At 43.3% G+C, this 18,482-nt stretch overlaps 1 protein-coding gene across 8 annotated transcripts in view; it reads left to right on the top strand.

Annotated features, from left to right (window-relative positions):
- Window positions 1-18,482, top strand: part of FGFR2 (fibroblast growth factor receptor 2) — a 78,964-nt gene that overhangs the window by 13,314 nt on the left and 47,168 nt on the right. For 4 of the 8 annotated variants that reach the window (XM_085064690.1, XM_085064691.1, XM_085064688.1 and 1 more), the window contains exons 3-5: window positions 6,446-6,712; window positions 7,394-7,468; window positions 14,028-14,197. In XM_085064690.1, coding sequence (XP_084920816.1) covers window positions 6,446-6,712; window positions 7,394-7,468; window positions 14,028-14,197 — 512 coding nt within the window. The remainder of the gene's footprint in view (window positions 1-6,445; window positions 6,713-7,393; window positions 7,469-14,027; window positions 14,198-18,482) is intronic. The other 4 variants (XM_085064692.1, XM_085064695.1, XM_085064693.1 and 1 more) reach the window with 2 other exon arrangements.

Genomic DNA, 18,482 nt, shown 5'->3' on the forward strand with positions numbered 1-18,482 from the left:
GGCAGATGGTGGAGTTTATGACTTGAACAGAAATGGTCAAGATTTGGTGCGGGGAACCAAACATTCAAATCCTGAAGATGGCCTGTAGTTTCTCATCAAGCTGATGAAATTACAAAAGGCAGCATGATAATTTTAGGGGGTTTGGTGTGGCTTCTCAACGTTGGGGATGCTCTTTCCCTCCACCAGGGAAAGAGTCACCAAGTCTTTGTGCAGAAGCCATCCTGGTGCTTTCCTGTTTCTCACCCTGTCGGGAGATCAGTCCTATGGTGCTGCTGTCTAAAGAACTCTTCATCCTGCGAGGAGCAGGCCGTGAGGAATGGGGACAAACAGGAAGAAGTGGCAGGGCAGTTCCCAGCAGCAGGAGGTGGCCTCGCTGCTCTCCGCTGTTTACTTTGCACTTGGCATGCTCTGAGCCTTCCCTGGCTTGGCTTCCAGCAGCAGAAAGCACACGGCCAAGCCCACGAGCATGTGATACTTGGCATTCTGGACGCAGGTTGAGTGGTTGTGCAGCCATAACTCAACAATCACGTCTATAAGGACAGGTAGGAGCAGGAGCAAGCAGGCTGCGAGTTGTAGTAATTTTTAATCTCTGCGCGAAGCCTGGACAAGTACAATTTCTTTCTCTTTGGGGATGAGTCTTCCTTTAACCACGGGGTGAGTGAGACACATCCACCCAACTGCTTGGCAGCCATCAAAACCCTGGTGAAACTGTTCATGTCCCTCACCTCGTGTCAACCAACATAGTCCTCATGATCTTTGGTCCCACCACTCTGTCCTGCTGGGTGTGATGGAGCCTGGGTGGCTCTAGCCAGGGCCAAGTGCTCTTTGGGGACAGTCACCTCCTGCCAAGGAGTAAAGACCCAAGACAGATGGGATATAATCACATGGGGATAATTTTTGGGTGCCTATGCAGAGGTTTTTTTTCCTTTTCCAAGGAGTCCGGCAAGTGGCAAAATGCTTTGTTGCTCACCAGAATTTTTTACTTTTCAAAGCCTTCAAAGCTTAGGAAAACAAAATATAGTGCAGTGTAATATTTTCCCTTACCCATGATGACATTGGCAAGTTATTGCAATTGGAGGAGATTCACTATTTTTAAGATGGTTTTAGTATATGTAGCACTCAATAGGAGTTGACATGGTGTGGAGGTCCAAGCTCCAGCAGGTCAGTGTGGCTGGAAGCTCCACGCTTGCTGGAGCACCAGCCATGTATGATGTGGCAACTTTCTTTTGCAAATGTTCATTTCCAGGGCAAGAGGATTATTAGTGTTTCTTACTTTTCTTCTTTTTTTGTCTGGTTTCATCTCTTTACCCATCAGATGATTAGGTTCTCGTTCTACAAGGATAACAAGATTAAAGAAGTTGCCAGGAAAAATTATTTTGGATAATCTGGTTTTTTTGGGGGTTTTTTTTTGTGGAAGACTCTGCTATCAAATAGAACAGCCCAGAATTTTGTGTTTAAACAAACAAGTAAAGGCTTACAATCTGCCACATATTTATGTTTGTAACTGTCATGGATAGCTCTTTCAAGTTTTGTGTTTGAAGTTTCTCTACAAGGCCTCGATATTTTTCATCAGATTTGAGCAAGTAATGCTTTTATACGTTAGAGGTGGGGGAAAATGATTCATGCTCTTTGGAGTCTTGTTCAGGGACAAGGGATTTTTTTTAAAAAAAATAAACTTTTAGTGTTTTAAAGTTATGGGAGGAACTGTAGCAATTTGGAAAAGAGTGTTTTATCAGAACAGAGACTTCCTGATGGTGCCTGGCAGAGGCAGAGCTGGGCAGAGCTGGCAGCTGGCTGATGGAAACAGCACAAATGGGACAGCAGGAATCCAGTGGCTTTGGAGCAGCTGATGGATGAATTGCAAACACTGTTCTGTCCCTCTTTGTCTGCTGAGCCTTTGTGGCTTTGGTTTGCTGCTGGCTAACGGGAGATGCTCACCATGGCCAGGAATGACTCTCTGCATTCTCAAGCTGGTGGCTGTGCCTTTTGCAGGCTGATTTTATCATCCATTGTCAGAAGAGGACATGCAGATACTTTCAATATTGCTCTGCCAGCTTGAGCTCAGGGAGAATCCCATCGTGGTGTCCCTGGGAGTGGCAGGGAAGGCTGCACACCTGACTGCTGATACCTGGGCTGCCTCCTGGAGAGACCCTAAAGCCTTGGGCTTGACTTGCACAATCATGAGACCTATTAGACGTTCCTAATCCACTGTGGTGTTGCTGGATTTTCCTCAATGACAGGAAAACCATGAGGAGGGCTAGGAGAAGCAGCAGTGGTGGTGGTTGGCAGCCTGGCGTTCCCTGTGGGGACATTCAATTTTGCAATGAACCTCTTGGATGCTTGACAGGTCAGGTCTGTTGACCCTTCTGGGCACACTGTGGTGAGTGTTTAGTTATTTACTAAAGCCTTTTGAAGTGAAAGTGGCTTGGTGGGGTCTGAGGCTTTTGTGTCCTGGAGAGTTGTGTGAGAATCTTTGCTGGGGTTAGCTATTAGCTGATCATTTCATTATTTGGCTCTGTAACTAAGTAACTAAATGACTTGAGACTGAAGATAAGCAGCTCTTTGTTAACATTTTATTAAACGGAGACTAATAATAATAATAATAATAATTTTAAACCTCAGGAAGTATAAATCTCTCAGTGACCGAATCTGGAACAGAAACGTGATTTGGAATACAATTGCATATCTTAATAATCTGAAATAGAGCAGTCAGAATGTCCCCAGTCCTCTATTGTGGTCATGGCTTTTATACAAACAGTCTTTACCCCACTTGATGGCTGGATGGCATAAACCATGCTGTGAGGCACTATGAGCAGGCAGAGGAAAGAGTTCACAGCTGTTTATTTAACAGCAGCTTGGTTTTCCATGGCAGTATTGTTCAACAGCTCCACCTATAAAGTTTAAATACATTGTGTGCACCACTATTACAAATAAGGATGTAGCTGAGAGCAGAAAATAGCAGAAGCAGCGTCCCTTGAAGTGTTTAAGAGCACCCAGAGTTATTCTGCACGTGCCTTTGTTGCTTGTTTGGCTTTTTAAGGGGTGACAGACAGGTGTAATTCACATCAGGTAGTGCCCCTTTGCAGTAGGAGCCAATGCCACCATTACAGGATTTGTGGGAGGAGTTGGAATCTTGTCCTGCCTTAAAATCATGGAATGGAACAGTTTGGGTTGGAGGAGACCTTTAAATGTTGTCTTGTCCAACCTCCCTGCAATGAGCTGGGATGTCTTCAACCAGACCATCTGTCCAGCCTGGCCTTAAATGTTTCCAAGGATGGAGCATCCACCACCTCTCTGGGCAACCTGTGCCAGTGTTTGCCACTCTCATTGTAAAAACTTCTTTATATCTAACCTGACAAACCCAGCAAAGGGCTGGTTCACAGGGCTCTGCTGATGGCTGAGGATCCAGTTCCAAGGCAGAGCTTCACAGAGGGCTGCTGGAGCTGGATGTGACAGCAGGTCATCAATCTTTGCCTTGGGAGCAGGGAAAGAATCGTGCTGTCAGCCCCGGGGGAGCCACTGGTTTGATGGTACAGCATGGACACGAGCTCAAAATTTGTCCCTGAGTTTCAGAGCAGTGCAAAAATCCTCGTGCAGTGTCCCAGGGAGAGTTAACTTTGCAGCACAGGTTGTTTATGTGCTGCTGGGAATTTCTGAACAGTTTGAACTGGTTGATTTTCGCAGTGAAGCTATTGGGTGGATTCATGCCTCAGAATCCCACCTGTTCTCTGTTTGCTTTTGGGCACCATTTCAAACCCACACTGGAAAAAAGTTTATAGGCAAACATTATAAAAAGTGACAGTCTTAAGTGCTGCTACATTCTTGTTTGGCAACACAAAGGCTTACCTGAAATAACTCACAATTTCCAAACATGACTTCATTATATCATGACAACACTTTGCTGCATCTTCCTTGATACTCTAGAGAGAAAGAAATGGAGGAGGATAATATATACCAAATGCTAATACCTGTCTGAAACTTGTTTTTTCTCTAGAGTACAAGTAATTTTCTTTGTAAAAGGAATTTTTAAAATTTTAATTTTTAAATAAATTACTATTCTTGAATTTGGATTTGTGTTGAAAGAGCTGGTGCAACTTTGGTGTTAGTAGTTTAAAAAGAGATGAAATCAGGGATGTGATGTTAAATTATTTTCATTTTAATTTGCTTTTAATTGTGTGTGGGGTCATCTTGTGAATTTCCTGGCAATCTTCAGCAAAAGGCTCTAATGCACTTAAAGGAGGGTTGAGGTATCACCCAATGTGGCTTTTAAAAATTTCAGAGACATTTTTAGACTCCAGTACATTGTTGGCACAGTGTAAACTTTTATAAAGAAATTTTCTTTGGAGGTGGAGCGTTACAAAGAAGTGTTATTAACTTCAAAGTAAATTAAGTAACTGGCTTTAGGTACTTTTTTTATTTGACAGTGAAATATAATTTAAAAAAATTCTCAACCAGACTCAAATACACTCATCACTGTGACAAAATACATGTGGAAAGGAGCCCATGCTCCTTCTGGAAATTCGATTTCTAACAGCATAAAGTAGCACTCAGTGAAACACCTACACTGCAGAACTGTGGGTTCGTGACTGTATCAGCCAGACTGAATTAGTTTATAAGGGGTATAAAGCTGTGTTGGAGCCTCTCCTCGACTCTGGGATGGAGCTCTGCACACTAGAAAGTTCACAGACCTTGTTATAAAGTCTAAATCCAAGAAGCTTTTACAGTCTCCATAACTGGTCGTGTTGGGGTGCTTTTAGTGCCACCTTGGTGTGATGCATGTGTCAAATCTGTTCTTTGAAAAAAACACGTTTGCCCCAAGGAAAAAAAACGGAGAAGCTTTGAGAGGACACATGCCTGGAATGACAGGATTGCAGGATGAGTGGGAGAGAAGTTGGGCTTGCTGTCTCCAAGTCCATCAACAGAACCTGATATTTAACTGCATGAACCCCCCTTCTGGTGCTCACAGAATCCTGTTTTGAGTTGGAAGGGCCCTGTGAGGACCATCGAGTCCAGCTCCCTGCTGCTTGTAGGACTACACAAAACTCAGCTACTGACAGAACTTCAGCATTTCCAGCCTCCCGTCTAGGGATCTCAGATGTGATGCTTGTTTCGGCTTTCTCTGTTGAAAACGTGGTACAAGAAATGACAACCCAGGGACGAGGAGCACTATTTTCAGGGTTTTGGTGTTCTTAGAAGTAAAGGTGGATATCAGAGTCACCTCTTTTAGTGCTCCCTCAGACTGCCCAGCAGACAGAGTTGTTTTATTTCTAGGTGCAGTCAATGCCTGTGCAGGGCAGGAGGTGTGCGGGGAGCAGCTGTCTGTGTGCTCAGACCCTCCCCATGAGCAAACAGAAGATGTCTCTGTGCTTCTTTCCTTTATTTACCATTCCTGCTGCCCTTGGTGAGGCTCTTAGGAGAGGAATCCAGCAGCAGTGGCTGTATGTGGGATGTGAGTCCATCCTAGGTGTGCTGAGCCTTTCCCTGCACTGTGCAGACAGTCTGGAGTGCCCAGGGCTGCAGTTCCTTTCCCCTGCTGAGAGCTGGCCTTGCAAGGGGGGGATGAAACTCTAGTAACTATAGGCAGATGGAGTTTTCCAAGGATGTTTTTTTGGAAAAAGGCTGTGGTTTGACATTCTTCTTGTTATTGGGTTACAAAAAGGGAGCTGACGGATGAGCCGTTTCGTTTAGAACTGCTGTGCGTACTTTGACTTTGAAAGCTTCGCTTGTGCTCCTGGGTTTCTGCTGTATTCCACTTGGGAGAAGTTGTGAAATAAGTAATGAAGCAAAGAAGAAATTAAAGGGAAAAGTTACTGTCATGGAGAGAAGTGCCGGCAGTGTAGAAGGCAAATGCAGAGACTTCGTGGTGGGCACAGGGAGGAAAGTAAAAGGCATCGTAAATGCTGTGTATAGGAACTCATGTTTATTGGCTTGGGGAGTGAAGGTTTTTTGCCATTCTTTTCTTTCAAAACAGCACTTCTCAGGTTTTAAAAATAAAAAAGCAACTTATAATAAAATCAGGTGGGGGAAGATAATTATTCATTTGAACTGTGGACCCAAATTCTAGGATGTAAAACAGAATTTGCCTTTTGAACTCCTCCTGCTCCTCCAAGTTCTTTGAAGCCCTCAGGCTGCACAGTGCTCATGTCCCCAGCTTGCTGTGACCGATGAGAAGGGCTGTGTCCTAGTGCGGCACTGGGGACAAGGGACACGCCAAGACACTGATCAAAAGCCACTGAGCTTTGCTTGTGGTTAACCACTTGAAAACAACCTGCGTGTGGTTCAGTTTTACAAGACACATTGCTGGGCTAATCTAGATGAAACTTTTTTCATTTAACATAACTTGATATCCATGGATGAAAAAGGCCCTTCACTGACCTGTGTTGGAAATTCTCTCCTTTCCCTCCTCTCTCTTCTATTTTTCCCTCCTTTCCTTCCACCTTCGCAGAGCCGCCAACCAAATACCAAATCTCTCAGCCAGATGTTTACTCAGCACTTCCAGGAGAGCCGCTTGAGTTGCGCTGTCAGTTGCGAGACGCCGTCACCATCAGTTGGACTAAGGATGGGCTCCCTTTGGGGCCCGACAATAGGACAGTGATTATTGGGGAGTACTTACAAATTAAGGATGCCACGGCCAGAGATTCGGGCCTCTATGCTTGCACTGCTGTTAGGACCCTAGACAGTGATACTCTGTACTTCATTGTAAATGTTACAGGTGAGTGTGAGTTAAAAACAGGTTTTTGCATGTGGAAGGTGTAAAATGGGATGCTAAGACACGTAATGTGAAACAATCCACTTGGGCATAGAGTTAAGCTGAGTTTTGTTGCTGTTTGGGGGATTTTTCTCCTTGTCCTGACCCTGAAATGGACTCAGTTTGTATCTACTCCTTTTTGCTCCGTGGGCTCTGTAGTGATTAACAGCTGCTGAAGAGCTCTCTGTTTTATGCCACCCTGACAGGATTCAATTAGACAGAGTTGCTGTGATGATGATTAAGCCAGCAGAATGAATACAGGTTTTTGCCCCCTGCATCAGAAGAGCAAAAAGGGTGTTCTACATCCTTCAAGTCTAGAGATAAATTGTTCTGGACAGGCTCAGTTCTGTTCAACTGAATTTCTTTAACAGAATTTGAAATTTTAAGTGGAAAGAGATTTTGCAATTAGCAAACTCCCTTTGGAAACTTTTGTAGCATTTCAGGACTATTAGCTGGTTCCATTACAATTTTGCACAGAAATAGCACATTTTGTGGCTGGATTTCCTTTTTCTCTAGCTTCTTCACAGCTAACACAAACACTTGTTCTTCTTGATATACAATCTAAGATGAAGCTGATCAATTTATTTGTCTGAAAAAAAAACCAAAACAGGCTGGTTTAAAGACTTGGTTGTTTTTAATGTGCAGATGCTCTTTCCTCTGGGGATGATGAAGATGACAATGATGGGTCCGAGGACTTTGCGAATGACAGCAACCAGATGAGTAAGTAACAGCGATCTGCCAGAAGTCACTAGCAAGATCCACGTGGAAAATTGTGTCCCATCTCTTGCACTCCTGTCTTCAGAGCTTCTTGATTGTTAACTGCATGTGCTGTCAAATAGTGGTATCTTTGTCCTCCTCTGTTTTCTGTTTCACGTAGCTCGTTACTTGGAAAAGAAAATAAAAATAAACTAATATTCTTTTAAACCTGCTTTTCTGGTCTGTACTTTCTTTTCTCCCTTCTTCCTGGCATTTCTGCAGTTTCCTTTCTTCCTGAATCAAAGTTCCGTCTTTGTCTGGTTTAGACTCTCACAGATGAATTAACTTTTCCTGAACCTGAGCTGAAATCTAACAGAAGAAACAAAATCCAGCTCACTTTGTTAAAAGGTGGTATGGAAATGTTAAAAAAAAAAATTAAGTTGTATTGAAGAAAATCCTTCAATCCCTAATCTCAGCAGAAGAATTTGGAGACAATGAGGTTCTTTTTATCTGCAAACGACCTTAAGATTTGTCGCAAAGAAAGCAATTCAGCGCTAAACCCACATTTTATGTTACTTATGCATGATGAAAATGGGCTAAAAAAGTCTTAAACCTATCTGAATGCGTTAAACTTCGTCCCCTTTGGAGAATTTGGAAAGCTATTAATAAGCTCTAAATAGAGCACTCTCTAAGAAAAAAAAAGTGTGTAAAATTCATATTGCTTCCTCCTGCCACTGTGCAGTGTTGCAAAACCCCCTCGGTGGCTGGTGGCTCACTATTGCTGCTGCTTGGCAAAGTCAATAACACAGAGAGCACAGAAATCCTTCAGGGGAGGTGTCAGTGGTTGCACCCACAGTGGCAGGGAGTGTGTTTGCTGCTCAGCCCGATTAGGAATTGGCAGCTGCACTGCAGCTTGGAACACTTGCTCAGGTGATAAAGCCTGATTTCGGCTCCCCCGGTTGGTGCCTTTCGCGTGCGGCTGCCCCTGCTCTGAGGCTGTGAAACATTAGATGCTATTTAAAATGATATAAGTTGCTAGCTGCCTGTTTGGCCCCTGCCATCTGTTGGTGTGATTAACCCGGGCTGATGTGCAGGTGCCTCTGCAAGGGGCTGAGATCAGGCAGCTGGAGGCTGCCCTGGCCGAGGAATGCGGTGGCAAAGATAATTGGAGAGTTTGGAAAAGGGACACTGCTTTTAAAAGAACTTGTCTAGGCAAAACCCACCAATGTGAGCGCTGCCCTGAAATGGAGCCATGGTTAGAAATTCCGTTTAGGAAACATTTCTGGTGTTTGCCGTTCCTTAAAGCTTTCTTGGTGTTGGTCAGAAAAGGGCTTGCAATATTTTCGGTGGCAGTTCCGATCTGCAGTGGTGGCTTTGGTGATCCATGGTGAGCACAAGTGGCTTTTGGAAAAAGTGAAGGAGCTGATCTCAAGGCAGCTGTGCCCTGTAATGGCCTCAGAAGGATTCCTGCCCTGCCAGCAACAGGCAGCAGTACCCAGTGGTTGTGCTAATGATATTCTTGTAAAATGAGCTATCATTTTAAGCTGCTGTTAATCAATCTTGATTGGGGAGCTGGTGAAAGGGCCTTGACAGTGTCCATCTGCTGGGACAGGGCTGTGACAGTGCTGCTCAGGGCCAGACACACTTTCCCTGCTCCAAGGGAAAGATGCCTCTCGAGCACAAATGTTTGAACATCTCGGATGGCAGGGAGAGCTCAGCCATGGAGATGGAAGGGAGGAAAGTGCAAGAATCCAGATTTGGGCCTGAGCAGAGTGTTCCACAAGCAAATCCATGTTGGATTGCTCTTTCAAAGGTGCCCACTGTCTGCTGAGGGAGCAGCACAGCCTCCAGGGGTCTGAGCTGGAAGCAGGACAGTGACCAACGGGTTGTGGCACCATGTCCCTCCAAAATAATCTGTGTTCAATGAAAGGTTGCATCATAGGACCTCCTCCGGATTAATACAAGGCTGCTGAAAGGGGATTGTGAAAATGAGGGGCGGGATCCTGTGCCTTGTAAGCCTTCTCTTCCTATTCCCAATTTTATATCACATCCAACAGGCCACATTTTATGGAATCACTGTGCTACAAGGCAGATGGAAGAGTGAAGGAGGAGCTGTGCCTTCCCTGTGTGTGCTGTGGGGCAGGCAGTGGTACTCAATGGCCAAATGTCCTTTGCCTCCTGCCCGTGGGATGTGGAGCCTGGGGAAGTCCACGACCTCACAAGAGTCCCTGGCTGCTGCTCTTGTACAGAAGTCTTTTAAATGTTTCCTGAATCATGGTTTGAGCTTTGCAGATCTCTAACGATTTTACTGATAATTTACATACAAATTACAGCTGTGATCATTAAGGATAAGCAATGGAAATTGGCCTGGTTATGCCTTTACTGATGGAAACAAAAGGCCATAGTCTTCAAAGGTTGTTGCTTTTTGATGAAACAATTCTGATAAAGTCCAGCTGTCTTGGCATGTTAATTATGATGAGATGAGGCAGGAAATGGCTGTAGTGCCTTCAACAGGAAGCTGAACCTTGGCATTCTCATTCCTGCATACTTAAAACTAAAACAAACCTTTTAGAGCTGTTTCATTTACGCTGCTAAGTATTCTTTTAAGCCGTTTTATTTTCTTTGCCTCTGTCACAAATACATATTTCAGAGGCCAAGGTTTACAAATGCAGGTGGAGAGGCTGTTGAGGAAATCTAGTGTAATTTTCAAGACTGCCCAGAAAATAGAATTTCTCTTGAAGTCAGGGGAGGCTGTGGCTGTAGCTGTGAAGAGCAGCTCATCCATGGCAGAGGTGGGCACTGCTGTGTCCACATGTGCATCTGACCACTGGCCCTGTGTGTATTTGTCAGAAAGAGGCATGCAGAGCAGATTTCACTCTGCGTTTGGTGTCCTTTTAGCTTGACAGATATTTTAACTGTCTGAAAAAACGCTGTGGTAGATTTGTTCCAGACTGCATCCTGAATAGCTTTTTATTGCTTCCAGCTTTTGTTGGAGGGATTAGTGCTGGTGGGGAAGGTGCAGGATTGGTTCCACTGAAAAACAGTCCTCTCTCTCCACAAAATGGCTTTGTTGGCAACTCGAGTTTTCCCCTTTGTTACCCTAAAGATGTACCTTTAGCTTGGTTCTGGAGGGTCATCTCCAAGGACTTGCTTTTACAAACTTTGGGGCAGATCATCAGCAGTTCATTCTGATGATGGAAGAGTGGCAAAGACATTGCTGCCACTTATTGCCTTGTCCTCATCTTGATTTTGTGATGTAGCCCTAATTTTGGGGATTTCTATAATCCTGACCTGATGCTGGTGAGGCAGCAGCTGTTGTGCTTGCAATCAAATCCACCAACTAATTTATTCTGTAGACCGCTGGGTAGCCCTCAAGACACTGCTGCTCTGTCTTGGATTCTGGTCAGGCAACTGGAAGCTCTATGACTTTTTTTTTCCTTATCTTGCCCTTTAAACAATTTCTTCTGGGCCAAGCAATGGTAAATTGGCACCAAGAACAAAAAGTATCTAAATGTAATCCACATGCTGTTCCTTTCATGCCTTGAAGAGTTTCAGAAAGGATGAAACAAGGTTCAAATTCATCAAATCCTGTAGAGTGGAAACCCACTCAGGGGAGCAGCAAAAATTGGATGTTGCCTAGAAGTGTTTTTTAATTAAAGGTCAAATACAATAGTACTGAAAACCTTGGAGGGGTTCGATGTGGTCACTTCAGGCACTCTATTGCCTGCTTGAGGTGCTTGTCAGGCAGGCTTGGAGTTGACTACTTTTGTATTTCTTTGTATTAGATAAGTCCAAATAAAAACTGAAGAGTCCTGAAGTGAAGTGGTCCCCTGGGCTTCCTAATTTCAATTTCACAAGCAGGAGATTTGGCTGATTAGATGTAATGTCTTTGCAGTGGAGTGCAGTGTGGGTCAGCAGGATATTTTCTTCACTAATGAGAACTCTAAAAGCAATCAGGAATTCCCACCCGTTCCCCTGCTGCTCATTACTGCTTCATGCTGGAGTCTGCCCTGTGGTTGCTGTGAACTTTTAGCAGAGCTGCCACCCAATTCCACCTGTCCTGGCAGCAGTGATGGGATGTGATGGACATGGGCTGTGAGAGCACTCAGCACCTGGCAGTGTCTGCTCATTACTGTAAAGTTCATTACTGGTGTTAGTGCAGCTCCGTGCTTTTCCTATCAAGACAAACAGAAGCAGTTTGGATTACAATGATTTGATCTATAAAGCAAAAGTGCTGTGTGTTAATCAGATCAATCACTGGATGGAAGCACAAATTGAGGGCAGGTGGGTTGGCTTGTGGATGTTGCTGCCTTTTTCCCTTAAACATGCTGAGGAGCTGGCAATAAGTGAAAAACGTGGGATTTCCTGAAGCATTTTCAGATGGTGTTTTCCATATGTGATGTCTGCCTGTATTTCTCCAAGCTGACCTGTAATTCAGGAGCATTGCAGGTTATGCTGAGGGGGAAGCTCTCCAAACAGACTTTCCCCCCCTTTCCTGGGCTGTTCACTTTCCCCTTTGTGGTACAAAGCCAGTCCTCTTCTCTTCATTCCTGTCTGCATGTTCCTGACCTCTTTTCTGCACCCATCTCTGTCAGAGGTTTCCCTCCCTGTGCATTTGTTTTGTTGGAGCTTTTCCAGGAGCAGATTGCTGATGGAAAGGGTAGTCACTCACAAGAAAACCAGAGGATGGTTTTGGGAGGCTAAAGGAAGCACTGCTCTGTCTGGGATGCTGATGGAACTGCTCTGGATGGGTGATTTTCTCTGACCTGCCCCAGTTTGCTTTGCCTTTCTGGGCAGCTGTGAGTAGGGCTCAGTTGTGGTCGCCTTGTGTTGCCTTGTGGAAGACTTTTTAGCAGTCCAGAGAAAATAGCTTTTTAATCCCTCAGCCCCAGCATGTAATTCTGCCTTTGCCTGGTGTACTTGTAATGTAATTTGGCCTTTGCGTGTAGTAGTTAATTCCTCTGGTTGGCTTTGTTTAAAGTCTTCTGTTGTTTTAATGTGATCCTGCTTTTAGCAAATAATGTTAACAGTGATTTTCCTTGCATCCCTAATTCACTTTGGTCTGCGTAACAATTTCTTGGTGTTGCAGTTTAATTTTCAATAGTTACTTGATTTTCAATTTTGATTACATGCACAAATTTGCTTTGCTTTTCTACTTCATTAATTTTAACACTAATTGCCACTTCGGGCAAAAAAAAAAAGCCCCAAACACTTACCGTTCATAGCATCATTATAGGACTTGCTTTTAGAATGTTTTCTTTCTACTGAGAGAGACTTTGTTTAAGGATTTATTCCTGTATTTTCTGTCCAGCTGTATTTTTATTTAGAGAGGGGGGTAGCAGGATTTCTGAGTTTGCACTGATTGTAAGAACTGCTATAAATATTTGAGGAACGGAAGAGTTTATTTATAGTGGAGTGTTGGCCTGCTAATGAAGGAAATGAAACAGGGCTCAGAGAAATGGAGTTATTTTTTTGGACCCCTCTAGTCCTAAAAATTCCACACTAATCTGATTTGCTTCAGGAAAACTCCATTGTAAAAGAAATTAATGTTTCCTACTATTAATCAGATCTTGAATCTTTAACTTTGGGGAAAAAAAACCCACGATAGTGAGACGACTGAAGTGATGCCATAAAGATCTTGAGAAATGTAGATGAAGTGGTGCATGGATCCAGAGCCTGGGATAACCTTTTCTTTGGATCTATCTATCTATCCAAATTTGCTTTTTGGAGGGCAAAAACATATGGGTAGTTGTATATTTTGTGCTGCTGTGTTTTTTCTACTGGTACATGGCAAATGTCCTTCTCATTATGTTTGTGTGGGCACAGGCTGGGCCAGGACATGGCAAGGAGTGAGTGAGAGCCAGGAGAGCCATGTCAGGGTCTGGGAAGAGTTATCACCTCAGAAAAAGTGGGATGAGAAAGACACTCATTTTATGCCATGTTTTTGGATGTCACTGACCATTTGGGCTTCAACGGGCTCATTGGTGTGGGAAATCCCTGCAAAATGACAAATGTTTTTTGCTGACCTATGTTTCTCATTTGGTTTCCTCCTCTTGGGTGAAGATTTCAGAAATATGTTCCATTTGTAAATCCCTTGCAGTAGTTTCTATGAGTACCAGCACAGTTCACCTTGGTGTCACATACTGTAGGTTTTAGTGTGCTGTCACACAGGTAGGTGTGTTTGTCCCCTTCTCACAGAAAGGCACAGGGGAAGGCTGATGCTTCCAAGAGTCCTCTGCCTTGGTCTGTCTGCTTTCACAGCTGAGGCCTAAAAATTCTAAGTTTGAATCCTCACAGTAACTCGACTTGAGGTCTGATGAAAACTCTGTCCCTCCGTTTTAGTTGACGTACGCAAAACAAAGGTTGTCTGTGATTAATTATTGGAATTTTGTCACAAATTTAACACTCAGAGCAGCAGACTGAGCCATTTGCAAACCCCTGGCTGACACTTGCAGGGTACAATTTCCAGTCGTGTGCTCTCAACTGTGCTTAAAGCGAGTATATGTGGTGCTTTACCCCTGTGGAAGGGGCTGGAGTGGGAGTTTATAATACTGACACGTCTGGCTGTGTCCCTTTGGAACAGGAGCTCCTTACTGGACACACACGGACAAGATGGAGAAGAGGCTCCACGCCGTGCCGGCCGCCAACACCGTCAAGTTCCGCTGCCCAGCCATGGGAAACCCAACACCAACCATGAGGTGGCTGAAAAATGGGAAGGAGTTCAAGCAGGAGCATCGCATTGGAGGCTACAAGGTAAGGGCTCACGATGGCATTTTGTAATTTCTTTCCTTGACCAAAGCTGTGAAAAAAAACCAAACCCCAAAGCCAGCCCTCCTCCCCCTCAAAAGAACCAAAACCAAAAACTTGCTGAAGTCAACAGAAAATCTTTTAATGGCCTTGGATCAAAGGTGGAAGCAAAACGAGGTAGTTGTTTTCTTCTGGGGAAGGTGGGTGGTTTCTTTGGCGGTTACCGAGCACTAATTCTATATTTATTTTTTTTTCTGAAATTCAAGCTTCTAGCCTAGCGGTGCAGCTAAGGATTATTTATAGAGACGTATTTGGAAAACTAAAGACTGACTTTGCAAAGCAGATTAAGACTGTTTTGCTCTATTCATTTTTGGCTGCATTGTTAAAAACATGACCATCCGCTTTGGTGAGTGTAAGGCAGTTTAATAAAGGAAGGCTTGGAAGTCAAAAGTTATTATTTTCTGTAGAGTTTATGGCCTGTGAAACTGAAATGGGAAGAAGGATTTGAGGGAAAGTAACAGCCATTACTTAGAAGGGTTTGTTTGAATTTTAAACAGCTTCAGATTAGATGTCTTATTCTGAATTGGTGGTTACTGATTAAGAGAGAGTTTTAGGGAGGCCAGCTTGCTCTGTGTGTGAGTGCACAGACCTTTAACCTCCTGCTATCTGCCTAGGTCAGGTCAGAAGTCAGGATCCGGTCATCTGATCCTGCTCCTCACAAGGAATTGGGAATGCGTGACTTTGATGGCAAATTGCTGTTCAAGCATTACCATTTCTGAGTTCCCTTCACCTCTGGGGGTCTTCTCTCAGCAGCTTCCTCACATCCCCAACACCTCGGCAGCTCCTCCCTAAAGAGGAGAAGTTTCCGAGGCAGTCAGCTCGAGCTCAGAACTTCTGAGCTTCTCCCAGCACTTTGCAGAGGTCATTAGACACAATTAGAGTGATTTTCTCAGTGGTGAGCTCAATTCTGAGAGCTGAGGCTGTCCCCCCTTTCCTGCCCCACTGCCTTGCCCCCACGGCTGCAGCGTTTTTTGGGGAGCTGCTTTGATAGAGCCTTTGCTTTGTGAGCTGTTGGTTCAGGTCCTGCTCAGTGCAAAAAAATCTGTTTTCCAGTGCAGAGGAGGACAACCTCAGTCTCCTTTCCTCCCTAGCTGGATTTACTGTAGAAAGTGTCAATTTTTCCAACATTTGTGTTAGCAGAGAGCAGAGCCCAGAAAGTCTCCCCGCATGAGCACTAATTATCTAAGTAGACTTTTCCATCTATGTTTGCTTACACCATAAATTACTGTTGCTTATGAGTGTACACCTGGCAACACCTTCTGCCTTTCATAACGCTGTGGAGTGTTAATGAATTGGCTCCAATTCAGTGATTTTTGCCCTTCTCAGTGCTTTTTTAAAAACAAAAAAAGTGCCAATTAAAGAAAAATAAAAACCCAACCAAACTAATCCTGTCTTGGAAAATAATAGTAACAGTTCTGGTACTAACCAGGCTGTTATTTGAACACTTTGCATCTGATGAAGGGGAAATGAAGATATCACTCCTGAAGACCATGAAGGAAAATGTGTGTCTAGAGAGGCAGGATGGAGATACCTGGTGTCTGGTTTGGGAGGGGATCTTTGGCAGGGTAAATCACCTTGTGTGGAGCTCCATGCTGGCACTGCCTGTCTGTGTGAAGGAACTGTGTGAGATCATTTAGACTTGTGCCCATTAAGTGCCGCAAATTCAATTTTTGGTCATGTGTGTTAAATGCATGCAATTTCCTAGGTATGTATGTACTCTGGGAAGAAACCAAGTGGATAAGAAGTCAGCTGGATAAGTGAAGTCCATACCTCTAGTTCTAAATCATAACTTCTTATATCTCTTTAGTCTAAAGGAAAAAAAGAGGGGACACAGCCGTTGTCAAATCAACCAAATCCAGGTATATTCTATATTCTGTCATGTTGAGTAATCATCTTTTGAGATGAAAGCTTGCTCCCAAGTGAATGGGTATTAAAGAGTGAGGACTCCAGAGCTTTTGAAACCTGTGTCCTCATCTTCTCAGAGAAGCAGGATAAAGTCATGCAAAATTATACTAGAATTAAGAGAGAATTGTATTTTTTTCACACCACTATACCAAAAGAAACTTTAATGAAGGAATTCTTGAATTCTCAGGAAGGGCTGAGTCTACCAGTGTTGGTCTGTGTTCAACCAGGTATCACATCAACTCATGATAAATCTTGCACATTAGCTTGTCCTGAATCTGGGTGTTGCTCTCTGTAAGGCATTTTTGCAGGAGATATTCACAATACTTTTGGTAGAATAGCTGGAACCAAACCTGGCCATATCTGAGGAGAGACAGTCATCCCTTGGAGACTTGAGGGACAAAGGGAAGGAAAGGAAAATGGGAAGCTTCCCTGTAAATCCTTCAGCCACCTCTTTCCTGCTCAGAGCTAAGAAATCCCTTGGTGTATTGTTTTTATCAGAATCAGATAGTGGCCTGTAGCACTTTGTCCCTGGGACCGGGGAATGTCTTGAGTCAATTTGCACTCAGGCAGGCTAGCAGGAGGGTGTATGTTCTGGCCAAGATAGCTTCCAGGGTGGAATTCCTGCACCGTGACTAATTCTGGGTGGTGGATTTCAAAATCGATCCTTTTGTGATCTCTCAAGATATACCCAACCTCCTTAAAATCAGGAGAATGGTATCAGTGATTGAATATCTAAACCCTTTTTACTCTGATTTTTTGAAGTGATGGTAGGTCTTGTTTGTGCCTTTAGAGGCATTTGATGTTTTCTTTGAGTTAATAATCTAAATCCTCCCTGAGACCACAGGAGACTTTTCTTTCCTGTACACCTCCCAGAAAGCAAATGCACCTCTATCAACTGTTACTGTTTAAGTATTAACACGTGTGTGTTTTCACCTCTGCATTTGGATAAGCTTCACTCCTGCAGTCACCTTATATACATTTCAATTCAGCCAAGTAAATACAGAGTAAGGGAAGTTCTGATTGTAGGAACAACTGCACAACTCCGTGGCTTTTGCAGGGATGTTCTGCACTTGTTCTCTTTGCCTGAGCAATGCCACTGTATGTCTGAACTGTGCTGAGGAGTTGTATTTTGGTTTCAAATCCTTCCTTCATTTGAAATTAATTTTAAATGGGCCCATTTTTATTTAATTGACTGCTTTTCATGACATTATCTGTTCAATGACAACACACATTTTAAGATTAACAGCACTGTCCACTATTCTTTATGTGGTATTCTTTATTCTTTATGTGATACTCCAAAAGCAGAAAGTTTCTATGAAAAATTCTCTACCCATTCCTGGTTCTCTGACCAATATTTCTTGGTGTTTTGATTCCAGTTTGTTTCCCAACTCCAAGCTATATCTTAAGGGTGCAGTTTGTATGCATATGATACTGATAATTCAGTATAAAAATTATTTAATCTTTCAGAGAGATTGTTTGGAAGAATTGGTTAAAAATTTGATGGGGAAGATTTCTGAAAAAACATATCAGTAAATTGCCAGAAGTGTCAATAACTAGTCAGGAAAAAGCCTGGGCTAAGGGATGTGGCATTTCATTTAAAGACCTCATTACCAAAGCCTGTGTTTCAAGCTGGGTGATGCAGAGATGTGCCTGGAGTGTTGCATGTCTCAGAATGAAATACTGAATTTGGAAATCTTCAGTGAGAGAAGAGGCTGCTCAGCCCCAGCAAGGGGAGAGTTTTTCTGGATTTTGCAGTGCTGCACTTATATCCAGAAAGCTCTAATTCAACAAGCTGAATCCCCTTGCATCCAGGTCCCTGAGATAAATCCAGTTGTGTGACAATGTGTCATAAGTGCTTTGGGCCTCTACAACAGTTGTTTAGCTTAAACTGAAGTGGCTTAAGCTGTTGTTTTGTTATAAAGATATTATCTCTGTCCATTGGAGTTACAAGAAGGGAAATTGCACAAATACTTTTTAATATTGCCATCCAGTGTATCCACTTGTGGCTGGAAGTTAGTTATGTTTTCTTATTGAACATAAACAATTTATTGTGTTTTCCTATCACATTAATTACTTGCAGCTTGTTTACAATTTTTATTTTGTTTTAACTTTTGTGGAACTCTGATCTGTTCTTCCTGTTTTGCAGTCAGATTGGTTAAAAACTCTTTCTCTGATTCTGAGAAGGGTGCTTTAACTTGTAATGGCAATAAGTTCAGGTCACTTTGACCAAGTGTCCTTCAAAGTAACTTACAAAGAAGTAAAATATTCAAAGTATTTAGCTGTTGTATTTGTTATTTACCAACAATTTATGACAGTGATCCTTCCC

The sequence above is a fragment of the Lichenostomus cassidix genome, chromosome 6, assembly GCF_008360975.1.
Source record: "Lichenostomus cassidix isolate B80296 chromosome 6, HeHo_3.0, whole genome shotgun sequence".
Classification (NCBI taxonomy): Eukaryota; Metazoa; Chordata; class Aves; order Passeriformes; family Meliphagidae; genus Lichenostomus; species Lichenostomus cassidix.